This window comes from Balaenoptera acutorostrata, chromosome 15 (genome assembly GCF_949987535.1).
Source record: "Balaenoptera acutorostrata chromosome 15, mBalAcu1.1, whole genome shotgun sequence".
Lineage (NCBI taxonomy): Eukaryota > Metazoa > Chordata > Mammalia > Artiodactyla > Balaenopteridae > Balaenoptera > Balaenoptera acutorostrata.
The window spans coordinates 84,296,978-84,312,516 of NC_080078.1; the positions used below are offsets into that span (position 1 = coordinate 84,296,978).

Genomic DNA, 15,539 nt, shown 5'->3' on the forward strand with positions numbered 1-15,539 from the left:
ACCCTGCATCCAGCAGACCTCCCACCGTGTCACCTTTCCCTTACTTCAAGGGGCCGATTCTTGCACAGAGATTTCTAAAAGCGGTCTGCAAATGAAAAGAGGTGACCACGGAGGCCCTCATCAGAGCCCAGACTCTAGGACGCTGCTATCGATGACCAACTTGGGAGACTGATGGTCCCCCTGCCCACCCACCCCTGCTGAAGGCTAGCGTGCTTCTGAAAATAGGGCTATGGTGGCCGGAACTCAGGATCAAGCTGCAAGATCTGTCCTGAGCTGTCCTCCTCCATCTGCCAACCCTCACTGACTTCCTACCATGGGGAGTGTTGGAAAACCAATGCCAGGCGTCTGCCGGTGCGTCACATGCCTATTTTAATTTCTGCCACCACGCACTCGGCTGAATGATGGAACCTATTTATTCTTCAAGGTCAACTCCAAGCAGAAAATTTCCGTCTCCCCTGCTGGCCAAATCTTGGCTTTTGGGTGAGCTTACGTAAACAGTGGGCTTCGGCAAGCCTCAGAATGAAACCGGAATGGCACGGAGAGGGGCCTCCCCTCCCCCGCCGGCCACAGCTTCTGTTTATGGAAATCAGAGTAAACCAAGAAATGGGGATAAATTGTTTAGGAAAATATATCTCTACCATCCTAACCATTTTCATTCATTCGTTTTATTGTGACATTTATTACAGGGACTTCCGCGTTACTCTTCCTCTCGCACAGAGACGGACGTGCCCACCCCTGGCCGCACCCCCTTCCTCCCGCTGCTGGTGGCCGGGCTGAAGGATGTCATCATTACCCCTGGGAACGAGTCGGTGCACAGCTGAGACTTCACAGCCAGCGATCGGGGCCCGGCAATTTTTCTTGATATATATTTTCCCTGTTAGGTTTTGCCTGCAGCAGCTTGCAGGATCTTGTCTGTAGGATGCCGACGAAAAACGGATCAAAAGCCATCTGCCTCTCAAATTCCTTAACACTCCTACAGCGCTGCAGTTGGGGAGGGGGACGGGAAGGCCTCGCGAAAGGCAGTTGGTCTGCGGGCTCCTCGCCGAGGTGGTGGGAGAGACCCAGGATCTGGAAAAATGTGGCCCCGAAGCGTCTGACTTCCAGGAGGGGCTAGTGGCAACCACAGGCCCGGACAACCATGTTTCTGTATTTCTTCAGGATGACGTTGGAACTGTCATCGAAGTAGAGCACGGAAATGGCATTGAGCTGAGTCGGAGCACAGCAAGGCTTGGGCACCGTTTCCGGGTTGATGAAGTGCACCTGGAACACACACCAAAACGGTGGCAGTGGTGAGACCCGGTGAGTCACGCCTCCCTGGCCTCAGTACTTCTAAAAGGAACAGGTACTGCTTGGACAAAAATCCCCGCAGGTGACACTTACCGCTCACTCCCAGTTCTAAGCGCTTGATGGGTAACTAACTCAGTTCTGGGGTTATTCTTGATTCACAGATGAGAGAACCAAAGCATAGAGGGTCACACAGCACACGGCTAGGAAGACACTTGGGGCCAGGATGTGGGGCTGTCCTGTGCACTGCGGGATGTTTAACAGCATCCCTGGGCTGCACCCACTAGAGGTCGGAGGCACGCCACCCCCCCCCCAACCGTGACAACTAAAAATGTCTCCAGACATTGTCAAATATCCCCTGGGAGGCAAAACTGCCCCAAGTAGAGAACCACTGGGCTAGACGAGGGTTGGCCTGCAGGCCGATCCCTGCTCCACCACCTGTTCTTACGAATAAAGTTTTATTGGCACACGGCCACGCCCATTCGTCTACACAGCATCTGTGGCTGCTTCTGCTTCTGCATTACACAGCATCTGGGGTGAAAAGGTGCAGCATAGACTTTCAACTCTCGAAGCTGAAAATATTTACTATGTGGCCCTTTCCAGAAAAAGGTTGCTGACCTCTGGGCCAGACCTGTCCTGTCCAAGAAGAATATCATGCAAACCACATGTGTAATTTAAAATGTTCTAGTAGCTATATTTTAGAAGGTGAAAAAGAAAGAGGTGAAATTAATTTAAACAGTATATTTACTCTAACCCCAGATTTCAAAAAATTATCATTTCAACATATACTTAGCATAAAAAATCATTAATGAGATATTTTACATTTTTTTATACTAAGTCTTCAAAACCCAGTGTGTATTTTGTAGTTGTAAAACATCTCGATTCAGACTGGCCACGTTTCAAGTACTCAAGAGCCACACTTAAAAGTGGTTACTGTATTGGATGGTGTGAGTCTAGACTATATTAGACTATTCTGCATCTTGAGCAATAACAATGAGAGGAAAAGAATTTGGGCAAACACTTGGGTGGACGTCAACAAGAAAGGAGAAGGTCCAGAAGGTAAGAATGAAGAAAGAAGTCAGCCAGTTGCCCAGGTTTATTGTTCCTTCTGGCTCGTGGGCTCCTACGCACCTTACAGGTGGTGGGGCTCGGGGACAAACAAATTCAAACGTCAGCAGGGGCCACGCAAGTGCCACGGATGACCAAACTGGGCCAGGAGTCAGACCATAGGGTCCAGTGAGGACTGGGGCAAACCAAAGGGAGATGGACACGAGCTGCCCAAAGCCAGTGCGATCAGATGTACCGAGTGCTCAGGACAGGCCAGCTGTCAGTCCTGTTTTGTTTTTATGAGAAACTTCCAGGTTTCTAACACACCACGTGGGCCAACCGAAAACCCTGTGGATGACCCTCTGCCCCCAAGCCCCAGTCTATGACCTCCCACGTAGGTCAGCGCACTTTTTAAACTGTTTTTTATGGATCATCTCAAACCTTACAAATCTAAACCTTCCCCCATCTCCTCCATCCTTGAATAATGTTAAAGCAAATCCCAGATGTTAGCTCACTTCCTCTGTATTTCACTAGGACTCTCTAGAAAGCAAGGATTCACCTCCTTTTCAAACATGACCTTCGTTTCAGAATAAGCAAAGGACTCATTTTGATCCTGGAGCTTTCTGGTGAACTGCAGATTGAGAGGGTGTCACAGGGCGGCCGGGCTTCTGCTCCGTGGGCCATGAAGGCAGGGCTCAAAGAAGGGTGGAGGTGTGCTCCTGGCAGCCTGGGAGACACCCCCGTCACTCTGGTCCTCGGAGCAGGACAGAACAGGGGGACACTGGCACGGGGGACAAGTTCAGGCCAAGGAACAGGCTGGGTGACTATTCATTTCCAGCCTGAAGACCTTCAGTCCTGAATAGGGCTTCAGAGTTTACTGCTGTGGGAGAGGGGGTCCTGGCAAAGCAATGCTTAAAAAAAGAGGCCTTCCCTCAAAGGGCAGAGCCTGATCCAAATAAACAGAACAGGGGAGCGAGAAGTAACACACAGGGCAGGGACAGGGAAGAGGGAGGCAGGTTACTAAGCAAAAGAAGCACAAAGCTCTGCAACAAACAGACCCATGGTACAGAGGAGATGGGCCTGGGTAGTGAACTCTCTATCACTAGAAGCATTCAAGCCAGAGAGGATGACCAGTTGTCAGGAAAGGCCCAGATAATGTTCACAGCAAGGAGGAAGGTAACCAACATCTCTGAACCTCAGATTCTAAGCTAAAGAACAAAGTCTAACTCGTATCACTCTTGTTGTTGGTAAAGTAGTAAAAATAACATCTATTGAGTGTCCTCCGCGCTGGATACCCCGTTAAGAGCTTTAATTGCATCATCACACTGAATCCTCCAATGACCCCGTGAAAGTTCAAAGAGCCCCACGGCTACCCCCCATCTCTCTATCCTATTATCCTGTTTGCCATCTTCCTGTCGTTCCCCTCTCCCTGAAGTTCCCGCATTTGTTTACTTGACTGTTTCCTTGCCTGGAAAATGAGGCTCTGAGTGCAGGGACCACGTCTGTGATATTCCCTGTATGCTGTTCCCTGCAGCGTCCCCAGCTGCCAGCGCAGGGTCTACATGTAGTAGATGCTCAATAAACACCCTTGAATGGCCGAACCACAAAGTTCAAGGCTAGGAGGCAAAGCCACGAGCTCTGGGAGGGGATGAGCCCTCAAGCCTACCCAACCTGGAGGAAGCCCAGACGTTGCAGGGCCTGTGGATGTGGATGCTGACAACCAGGGACAACGGTCGCCTGACAGAGGCAGGGCCAGGGCAACTGCCATTAGGCACAGGACCTTTACCCACGATACCTTTAGAAGCCCGTGAAACTGTTCTAACTGCTTTTACAATTAGGAGAAATAAATGCACTCTGGGGTTGCAGACATACACGAAGATTATAATGCATGTTATTAAATATAATTTTTAACCTTGTTTTATGGAGGTAGGGCCCACGAAAGCAAAAGTGCCCTGGGCTCCTGAAAGTCATGACGTGGTCTTGCCCAGAGACCTGCTATGGCCCCAGCTCGGAGGAGCACGAGGCGGGATCTGGCGGCCCTGCCCCCCCAGCTGCCCACAGCCCGGCCGGCGCGCAGGCCACTCACCAGCGTCTGCACGATGGCATGGTTGGTGGCGTTCATGTAGGAGTTCAGAGGGAAGGCACACTCCCCCTCGCAGTAGTAGGCGGCATAGCCTTCGGGCGCTATGATCCAGTCCTGCGGGAGAGAGCGGAGGACCAGGCGGGGCGCGGGTTCAGAACCACGTGGAACGTGGGAGCTGCAGGGTCCTGCCCTCTAGGCCGAAACATTCCTCCTGTGGGCCGGACCCCAAAGCTCCCAGAGGTCAAAGGCACGGCCCACCTCCTCCTGGGCAGCTGGGGCTCCTACAGAGGCAACCTTTCATGGTCCCAACAGACTGCAGAGTGAGGGAAAGACCACCGGGGGCTGGGCTGAGCCCGGAAGGAACACTTGCTCTTCATCGGAAGGTGGCACAGGGAGGGGTGATTAGGGTGGCATCACCCTTACCCCTACTAGGTGGTAACCCGTGGGCGGTTTGCTTTAAACAAAGCCTCCAGGCCTCACTTCAGCTACCCAGGAGAGAGATGACAGTATAGCCGAGCCAGCACAGTGCCCGGTACACGTGTGCGACTCAGTAAAGGATGCACGTGGTCGGGTTAGCACAGAAATGTTGTGCTAGCAAAACATATACCCCTCAGGGACTCAAGTGCATCTGGGGCCTCTGTTCCAGCACTAGAACGTAAGCGCGGCCTGGCACCTCTTAGACCATGGATGTTGTCATAAGAGGACACAGTCACAGGAGGACTCCAAGCCGGCTGTGTGCACAAGTGCCCTGGGGGTGAATCTGAGGACATGATGCCCTGGGAAGAATCTGGACCCTCCCACTGAACTACAAGCTCGCTGAAGGGAGAACAACAAAACCAGTGGCCCTGATGATCTTATGACGACACCCTGTCCGGGGATATTTGGGCTCCATGAGGGCAGGCACATTGCTATGCCCAGGGCTGCACCTCTAGTGCCTAGAAAAGGGCCCAGAATGTCATAGATACTCATAAATAGTGGAGATACTCTTTTTCTAGGATTCAACCCCTGCCCTTTGCCCTGCTCCAGTCAAATGATTCCAGAGGGTCAGCCACGGTCCTAGGACATGATCCCAGCCCTAAAACAGCTGATTGGTTCAGGAACAAGCACCTGACCCGAGCTGGGCCAATCAGCACCTTCTCTGGGAATATTAATCACAGACGGGGGAAGGAGGAGGAGACAGGGCAGAGGGTGGAAGCCTGTCCCCCAGGCCGCTGGATTCCAGCACACGGACTCAGCCATGTCTGAGAGAAGCAGCCAGTGCAGGATGGAAATGGGGTTCACATGGAGAATGAGGTTCAGAGTCCACATTGTTTGGGTTTCTGGTTCTAGCTTGAGTCTCAACCATGTTTCTGCTCTTGGGTTTCATGGGGCATCCCTGGAGCTTCTAGCTAGGACGCGATACCGGAGTCTCAAGAGATGAGAAACACGGCTCACTGCACATGTGGGGCCCAGCCCCACCACCGGGGGAGCACGGGGGAGCCCACACTAGAGGCCTCACACATCCGGGGCCAATCCAGCCACCCCCCACCCCCTTACCTGCCAGCCCAGGTCCCGGAAGCTGACGTACAGCTCGTGCTTCTTACAGGCCTGCCTCTGGTCACTGCTGCTGTTTTCTGAGGAGCAGCACCGGGGAGAGGAAAAGGAGACACACACAGATTAGAGTTTCCTCAATCTAAGACAGTGGTGTGATCCCAAGCAAACTCTGAAAGCTGGAGGGTGACCTTCCTGACACAGAAGCCGTTCAAGCACCTGTAGCCTCAAAACTCATTTCCATCCCCAGCAAACGGCCTCTGGAAGGGAGGTACCAATGCCCCCGTCTCCCTTACGCAGTCTTGGCTCACAGCTCTCTCTGGACCCTTCTGTGGACGCTGTTTTCTCTTGTTTGGATGCTGACATCTGCGTGGGTTCCATCTCCATCCACCTCCCACATGCTGGCTGCAAGAGCCTGCCCAGAGGGGCTGCTTCCACTCAACCTCGCTTTGCGAGGCCCGCCCGCCTCACCATGCTCAGCCCCGTGGAGCGGGCAGGAGGAGACAGGGACAGGGCCTGGGACAAAGCCCCAACATCGAGAAGAAATGAGAGGGCAAAAAGTCAAGTCCCACTGACCTTCCAGAAAAACACAATACTGAGGTTTCTCTGAGGAACGAAAATGATGCACTGGGGTTTTCCAGAAGTATGTAAAGTTTGTAGGAACTTTGGGTTAGGAATTGAGCCCTTGTAAACATGTAGAAATCTGTTTCTCTATCTCTCTCTTTGTGTCTATGTCTCTCTCTGTCTCTATCTGTCTCTGACACACACACACACACACACACACACACACACACACACAGCTGCCACTGCACAACCTTCCGTGAACCCAGGAGCTAGAGGGATTCATTTTTTTTCTTAACCACGACCTGTCTCTCCTCCACCTAAAACTTCCCAGGGGCTTCCTATCAGCTTTTTTGAATATCCCCAATTGTACACGTATCTTTATGTCTAGAGTTCAGAAAAGCAATTTTTTAAAATGTATACACCAATGAGGAAAGGACACAATTGATTATGACAGAATTGCGTGTGTCTTTCTAGGAGGGATCCTGGCTCCTAGGAGACACTCAGAACCAGTGAGAGGATCTCAGTGAGGGGGGCATAGACTGGGGGGGAGGGAGCACCCACCTTCGGGTATCTCGGGCCCTCATGACCTTGGTGCCTGGTATGTCATTCATTCATTCATTCATACAAATTGTTAATGTCTACAGGTTTGCAGATGCTGTTTTGGGCAGTGGAGCTACAAGTGTGAACAAAACAAAGCCCTGCCACTGAGGGGCTTATCTTCCAGCGAGAGAGGCAGATAGTAACCAAATGAGGAAACACCAACTACGTTCCATCTAGATGAGCACCGTGGAGGAACTAAGGGAGGAGAGGAGGACAGGAAGGGCGGCCGAGGGGTTCGTGCCACGGGCGCTAACCAAGGCCTCCCGAGGAAGTGATGCTCGTGTGAGAACCAAAGGAAGTGAGAGGGTGGGCCAGGGAGGAATCCAAGGGAGGCGATTCCAGGATGAGGACGGAGCAGGATGGAGAGGAGGGTTAGGAGGTTGGCAAGAACCAGGACGGGAGTGGCAGTTGGCAGAGGGACGGGCAGCAGGCACTAGAGCCTTCCAGGAATGAGGAGCCAGCGCCGGGGTCAGCGGCCGGCAGCGCGGAGGGGGGAGGTCTGCTTCGCTGGATTGAGCTCCACGGCTGGGGGTTGGGGAGGTTAGGGAGGATGGAGCAGGAATGGGGAGTCCTGGGCCCCCCTTCCCCACTTTGGGACCTAGCCTGAGGGCCTTGAGAGACAGAAAACCAGCTGCAGGGGTAGTAGGGCTGCTGGAGGGCCAGGTGGTCATTGATGTACAAAGGTCAAGGTCAAGGGAACCATCAGAGGCGAGCCCAGGAACCTCCTGGACCATTCACTGCGCCATATGGAAGGCACAGACACTGAGCGGAAATCCAGGAAGGCTTCCACTGCTGTGGCCGTGCCTGTGGCCCCAGGCGGCAGCCCCACAAGCCTTCTTCCCCTCCTTCCCTGTAGGGAGGCAGAAGGTAGGGGGGAGAGGGGGAGCAGCCTCAGCCCAGTGATGTTGTGTGAAGCAACCTGAACAAGACAAAGGTCTGAGCACGTTAGCCTAGGCCAGGGATGTGGCAAAGAAGCTGTGCGTGGAGGGCCAACACTGCTGGCTGTTTGTTGCCCTGAGTAAGGAAGGATCCGAAGCTTTGTGTGGGCTCGGTGAGAAGAATGTGCCAGGATTGATTAGCAATGTCTGCCATGAGCAGAGGAAGGGCGAGTAGGGACCTTACTGCCACTTTTCCCAACCCTGTCTGAAAACAAAGCAACAGTATGTGGCTTAATATTGAAGCCCAAGGCCCAACAGACCAAGGACAAGAGCAGCTCATGAAGCTAGCTGTGGGCATATCAGTATGGGGTGGGCCCTGGCCCTGCCATCAGGGACCTCAGACACCTGGGTCCTTCAGGCCTCCTTGGAACGTGGCTGCTTCAGGAAGAAGTGGTTGGAACTCCTGTTTCACTCTGACCTCTTATTAGCAGAAAGACGAGGAAAGGGAAGAAAAGAGATGCTCAAGAAGTAGAACCCCAGTTCCCCCGTCCCTCCTGCCCTGCCCACCCATCCCAGGCCGCAGCAGGCGGGCAGCAGGAGTGGAGGGGCTGCTGCTCACGCACCTCCGCAAGCCCGGCCTGAGCAGCTGCCAAGTTACAACCGGTGCTGGGACTCGGCGCCCACCCCCGTGGGTCATCTGGTGAAAACGCCTAACGACTAGGGAGTGGGGTCCAGTCATGGGTGAGAAGCAAGTGGAAGGGAGGCGAGGGACCCACTTTCTCACCCTAAACCACATGGTCTGAAGAGCAGTTGAAGGCCATTGCGGGGTGGGGCTGGCCTGCAGGACGTGTCTCTCCAGCACACAAGGGCTGCCGTGGGAGAGAGGACTCTACTCGTGTGGCCCTGCAGCAGGATTCTCAGCTCATCACAGGGGGCAAAGCACTTCAACTGGGCACGTGTGCACAAACTCACACTCAGAGATTCTGGTTTACTAAGCCTGCAGCGGGGCCCAGGCTTCGGTGTTCTTTTAAAATTAAACTTCCAGGCAGGGTTTAGGTGAACTTCAAACAGGGCCAGGAAGTAGAAATCCAGAGCAAGGAAGTAGACCCCAGGCAAGGTAGAACAGCTGCCACGTGAGACAGTGAGAGCTCCGTCCTGTGGGGTTATGTAAGTGGAGACCTGACGGGGGTCTGGTGAGGATGCAGTGGGGGAAGCTGAGTGTCCAATTTTAAGATTTTGAGACCCGTCCCTCCCCTTTCATTACCTCGGTTAGACCGTTACACCTGACAGACCTCCGAACCATGGGAGTCTCTGCGGGGATGACGTTTGCTAGCCCTTCCTGCCTGATTGATATAGAAAAGCCTCTCACAAATCTTCCTATTCCAACCCTCCCTGAGTGCCCCGCCCTGCTCCCCACCATTCTCGGAGCAGCCAGAATGAGCTTCTTATCAACCCCACCCTGCATCGTAGCTGGAAACTCTGCAAAGGCTTCCAAATTTGCTTTGGATGAAATTCAAACTCAAAATGTGGTTCCCGAGAGGACACTTGACTATGTTCCCTCCCCAGCCCAGCCACATGGCCTGCCCGGCTCCACCCTCCCTCCCAGAGCTGCCACGAAAACTCCCTCCACCTGCAGGTCCCACTGCCTGCAGCGCTGGCCTCCAGCCCACCCGGCCCGGCCCCTGGGGCACCAGCTCGCCTCGGAGCTCTCGGCTGGAAAGTCTTCTCTGAACCACCCCCTAAAGAGTCCCTCGTCACCACATTCCAACTCCCCGGCCTGGTGTCAGTGTGGCTGCGAAGGACGGCAGCCTCCCGCCCATCCTGAACCATCTCTGCACCACGGCTGGGCTTTCACTGTTGAATCCCAGCCCCCCCAGAGCCCAGCGCAGAGGAGGCTCCTAATACAAATGAAGAGATTCAGTTGGGTTTTAATTTGCGGGATCACAGATTCCCTTTGAGCAGCCTAAAAAAGAATGGATGCACCTGCCAGAAGAGAATCTAAAGATTCTTTCAGATTCAAAATCTCTCCACACAAACTCTGGATCCACACGTACCCACTAGGATCCACCCAGCAGGATGCCCTGCTCTTAAAAATATCACCAACCACAGTAACTGTAATTTTCTTTTTCCCTCGGAAAGGAAAACGAACAGAAATTTCCAAATTGTCCAGGTAAGGCAGAAGAAGCTATTGACAATATAAGTGAATTTGAGGGCGGCGGCTCCTTTCCCACCTCACCATCACCCTTCTAAACACCCCCATGTCCCCCTTCCACGCTTCCTCCCACCAGCCCCAGGCCTCTCCCAGCTCACGATGAACCCAGAGCCGGGACGGCTCCACGAGAAAATCGTACCAGCCATATTCAACAAGTGTTGAAATTTGCCATGAGTTTCAAATGTTTTTCACTTGAAGAAATAAAATTAAAGATATAGCAAACTCCCCCCTTTTCCTCCTCCCCACTCCCCGGGCAGCAGCCTCTGTCCCTCCGGAGGCTGGTGTGAAGTCTTCCCTCCATTTATTTGTAGCTATTCTTTTGTCCGCTTAGAAATTTACATGATTGGCATCTTGTTATACTCATGTTTTGCTACTTGCATTTTGAAATGAATTTATGACACAATTTATACCCTGAAGATGGTGAGCTCTGGGGTGGAAGGGGTTCTGTGGGTTGTGCTTCCTGCTGCATTGGTTCCAGAACCATCTGTCAAGCACATGCATGGATTTTGAGTCCCACCCCAACTGGGGTCCCACAGGGGGCCCCCTGTGGGCTCCTCGGGGGGGGCGGGTGTCCATGTATTAACCCTCTAGCCCCCAGGCGTACCTGCGACGTTGGCCACCCGCAGGGCTTCCTGGTTCTTGGGTGTCTTGGAGCGGTTCTGGCTGCGCTGCTTGCCCCCCGTGGAACGGGTGCTGCGGAGGTGGACCTCGGTGGCCTTGAAGAAGGCCACCATGAAGGGCTGCTTGTTCTGGGGCCCCTGCCGCCCGATCAGGCCTGCCAACTTGGGGTTGATGCTCTGCCCTAGACGGGAAGGAGTCAAAGGCACAGAGGAGCGGTTACAGGAGAGGCGGTTAGTGGGAAGGGCTGCACAGACGCCGGTTCATCCGAGGCTCACGATCCATCCGCGCGCCCACCACCTGTCCATCGCAAGTGTGGCCTCAGCTCTGACCCTACGCCAGGTTGCTCTAGGAGCTTGGAACACGGTGGGAACCACAGAGAGGAAACTCCCTGGCCCCCGGGTGCGCCCACTGGTGGGGAAGGCGGCCAGGAAACACGCAGGGCAGGGAGCCCGTGGTGATACGTGTGTGGAGACAAATGGAGCAGGGGAGGGGTAGGACGCTGAGGTTTGCAGAAGGACTACAGCTGGTGCAAGTTCCACTCACGTCTCATTGGCCAAATCAGGTCATGTGATCCACCTAAATTCAAAGGGTGGGGTCCGTCCCGCTTGGTGCCCAGGGGGGTGGGAACAGTCACAAGCAGCCCCAGCGACTGCCACCTTCTGCGCGGAGGGACCTCTTGAGCAGAGAGGTGGGTAACAGCGAGGGAGGGAGTCACATGGATGTCAGGGACGGGGGCACTGCAAAGGCAAAGGCCCGGAGGTGGCGGGGGGCAGTGAGGAAACTGGCCTCCTTTTGGAGCAGAGACTAAGGGCGAGAGGGCCGGGGGAGTTCAGGGGAAAAGTGGTGGGCACAGGGGGAGGGCAGAAGCAACGCAGGGTCCTGGGGGCATGCATCAGCAAGCCTTTACCTTCATTCCATTTACTCCCGCAAGTTCACGTCCACCCAGAACCTCAGGATGCGACCTTATTTGAAAATAGCATCTTTGTAGATGTAATTAGTTAAGATCATACTGGATTAGGGTGGGTCCTAATCCAATGACTGGTGTCCTTAGAAGAAGGTCACGTGAAGACAGGGAGATGCATACACACACACACACACACACACACACACACACACACACGGCAGCCATGTGAAGACAGAGCCCAAGGAACACCGACGGCCACCAGAAGCTGGAAGAGGCCAGGAAGGACTCTTCCCTGGCGCCTTTGGAAGGAGTGTGGCCCAGGACACCTTGGTTTTGGACTTGCAGCCTCCTGACTGTGACAGAATAAAGCTCTGCTGCTTTAAGTCCCAGGACACACACCCTGTCTGCATGAAGTGGAAACCACGGGGTGTTCGGCTGAGGAGTGGGCAGCTGGAATTGTTTGTAAAAGACCAACCCAGGCCACTGCGGGAGACTGAACTGCAGGGGGCGAGGCTGGAAGTGCGCGTCCAGGCAGAGGCAACGGAATAGCGCGGGAAGACGTGACAGGGACAGGACGGGGGGCAGTGAGGGCAGAGGCGGCCGCAAACCCTCAGATCCTCGACGGTTCATTTTTAAGTGCATCTTTAGAATTTATTTTATTTTCAATGTCTTGTTTTGGAATAATTACAGATTCACAGGAAATTGTGATAAAAATGTACAGGGAGGCCCCATGTACCCTTCAGGAGGTGGGGAAACCAAGGCGGGGTTAGTAGGGGTGGGGAGAAGACCTGGGAAGGGGAGGGCAGAGGACAAAACGGTGTGACTGAGCGGCTCCTGTCTGAAATCCCCACCGGACGCACAAGGAAAACGGGCAGTGGACAGCAGAACATCCCAGCCCGGGCCTGGCTCCTGAACCAGGGGGAGAGACAGCCTTGGAGACAAGACGCGCTCTGGCCCAGGGCCCGCCTTCCCGGGTTCGCGTCCCACCTCTGCCATTCAACACACAGACGCTCCTCCCAGCAGAGCTCTGCACACCGGAAGTGCTCACTAACCACCAGCTGAGGGCAGCGGTCCAGGCCGGAGCGGAGACTGGACGCGTGCACCCCGGGGAGAGTGTGTAGCTAGACAAGCAACGTGAGGACTGAGCCCAGATGCCCTGTCTCCACCTGAGAGATCCGGAGAATGCAGCAGAGGCTGTGCACGAGTGCCCAGCGGGGAAGGATCTGGAAGAAGCTTGAACAGGAGGAAGGGGGATGCCAGGAGGATATGGGCTCTGGATTCTGGGGGAGAAGGCGGATGAAGCAGTCATAGTGTCCTGTGCTCTGCGGGCGGGTCGAGTGTGACGGGGGCCTAGAACAGGCTACCAGCTCCGGCAACCATGAGACCATTGGCCAGTATACACTTAACATCACATCTGGTGGTGATAAGTATTCCAAAGGAAGGTAAAGCAAGAGGACAAAGAAAGCCCATCTCACTCATGACAAAACAGCTCAGAGAGGCTGAATCACTTGCCCAAGGACACCCAGCTTGGAAGCAAGGCAGCTGAATCTGAACCCAGGTGAGGCGGCTTAACCACAACAAATATGGTGCCTGCAAGCTGGGTGAGAAGAGTCAGAGGTCAGCGAAAGCAGTGCTTCTGAAGGCCCTGGGCCCATCCACATCTGGAATCAGCTTCACCTGGAGCCCTCTAGACAGGCCAGATGTCCCGAAACCCAGCCTCCCAAGGACCAGATCAGCAGCAGGGGGTTCACTCTGGTTGTTTAACAACAAATGTTTAAAAGAGCGAGCTCCTCCACCCACCACTACTTCACCTTGGTCCCTTTTAACGCCGGCTTTCCTGCATTCTTTAGCGGGGTTTCCTCGAGTTCACCCATCTATAATTTGAATGATTCTATAAAAGAAACCATTAAAGCCGAGCCCTTCGGAATTGTGTCCCCCCTGGAAGGCTTTTAGGGCAAAATAAAAATGCCTCCCTGAAAACCTGACGCTGTTCCAGATCCAGTGACTCCAACAAGCACTGCTGGCGGTCGCTGTGCATCTGAGGGAGGGTGTCTGGCTCGCTCTGGCCACTGTCCGGACAGCCACGTCCAGGGACTCACAGCCTCAGCTGAGACACGGGCAGACAGAGAGGAAAGAAGAGGGTCTCCAGGGGGTTGAAACCCACATCTGCTGCTGCCCAGCCTGTGTGGGCTGAGAGAGGGGAAGTCACGTGCTGGGGCCTCCATTTCCTCATCTGTGAAATAGGGATGATGCCATTTGTCTCACCCATGCCCTCTTTTTCTTCCTACCCCACCCAATTGTTATTGAGGCAGCCGTGCCTTAGAGTGACTCCAGCCTGGCCATAGAGGGCAGGACCTGTGGTCTTATACGCGGCAACCAACCCTCCAGCTACAGCGACTGGTTCAGGAACGGGCACATGACCCAATTTAGTCAATGAATGGAGCACAGGTATCCTGGAAGTTTCCAAGTCCAGAGCAGCCCTCTCTTTCCCTGAACAGCATTGAGGGAGGAGGGATGGAGAGAGTCCCAGAAACAGCTACCATCTGGCAACCACGAGTAGACCACATTTCCAAATGGGGCTGACCTGGTGGAAGGAAGAGCAGAGAGACAAACAGACACGCGTGATCTCTGGTGGTATCACCGAGCCACTGGATCACACCATTCCTGAAGCTGAATTCTTGCCCCAGCCAGCCAAACGAATAAACCCCTTTGATTGTTCAGTCTGAGTTGCCATTTTAGGGTTGTCCTTGCCCCAGCCAGCCAAACGAATAAACCCCTTTGATTGTTCAGTCCGAGTTGCCATTTTAGGGTTGTCCTTGCCCCTTTTTTAGAGGCTGGAGAACTAGGGAACAGGGCAGCAAGCCATCTTGGGCCTGGCAGAGAGCAGGCACTCACAGGGCAGGTACGGATCATTCCCCTTCTATCACCAAGTAGGAGAAAAGATGAAAGCTTTCAAGGTACAACTGACTGTCACCACAACAGACATTCACCTTCAACAAGAAACAGGGATATGGAACACTACGGTGAAATATCACTTCGCTCCCACTGAAATGGCGAAAATAAAGGCAGACAGAAGACAAGTGTTGGTGAGGATGTGGGGAGAGCGGAACCCTCTTACACTGCTGATGGGGTTATAGAAATGCCGCAGATACTTTGGAAAACAGTTTGGCAATTCCTCAAAGAGTTAAACGGAGAGCTCTCATTCGACCCAGCAATTCCACCCCTAAGTACCTACCCAAGAGAACTAAAAACACAGGTTCGCAAGTGTTCACAGCAGCATTATTCATAATAGCCAGAACGTGGAAACAACCCAAGTGTCCATTAGCTAATGAGTGGATAAACAAAACATGGTGTATCTATACAATGGAATATTATTCTCCATAAAAAGGAATGAAGGGCTTCCCTGGTGGCACAGTGGTTGAGAGTCCACCTGCCAATGCAGGGGACGCGGGTTCGAGCCCTGGTCTGGGAAGATCCCACATGCCGCGGAGCAACTGGGCCCGTGAGCCACAACTGCTGAGCCTGTGCGTCTGGAGCCTGTGCTCCGCAACAAGAGAGGCCGCGACAGTGAGAGGCCCGCGCACCGCGATGAAGAGTGGCCCCCGCTTTCCGCAACTAGAGAAAGCCCTCGCACAGAAATGAAGACCCAACACAGCCAAAAATAAATAAATAAATAAGTAAATAAATTTATAAAAACCAAGCTCTTAAAAAAAAAAAAAGAAATGAAGTACGGATCCATGTTACAACATGTATGAACTTTGAAAACATTATGCTACGTGAAAGAAACCAGTCACAAAACATCCCATGTTGTATGAT

The 15,539-nt window shown here is 53.6% G+C and overlaps 1 protein-coding gene across 1 annotated transcript in view; it reads right to left on the reverse strand.

The window, feature by feature from the left end:
- Positions 1 to 423: 423 nt before the first annotated feature.
- Positions 424 to 15,539, reverse strand: part of BMP7 (bone morphogenetic protein 7) — a 90,521-nt gene continuing 75,405 nt past the window's right edge. The window contains exons 4-7 of the mRNA XM_007185262.2: positions 10,803 to 11,000; positions 5,951 to 6,027; positions 4,418 to 4,528; positions 424 to 1,260 (exon numbers count right to left, since the gene is read on the reverse strand). Coding sequence (XP_007185324.2) covers positions 1,111 to 1,260; positions 4,418 to 4,528; positions 5,951 to 6,027; positions 10,803 to 11,000 — 536 coding nt within the window. The 3' untranslated portion in view covers positions 424 to 1,110. The remainder of the gene's footprint in view (positions 1,261 to 4,417; positions 4,529 to 5,950; positions 6,028 to 10,802; positions 11,001 to 15,539) is intronic.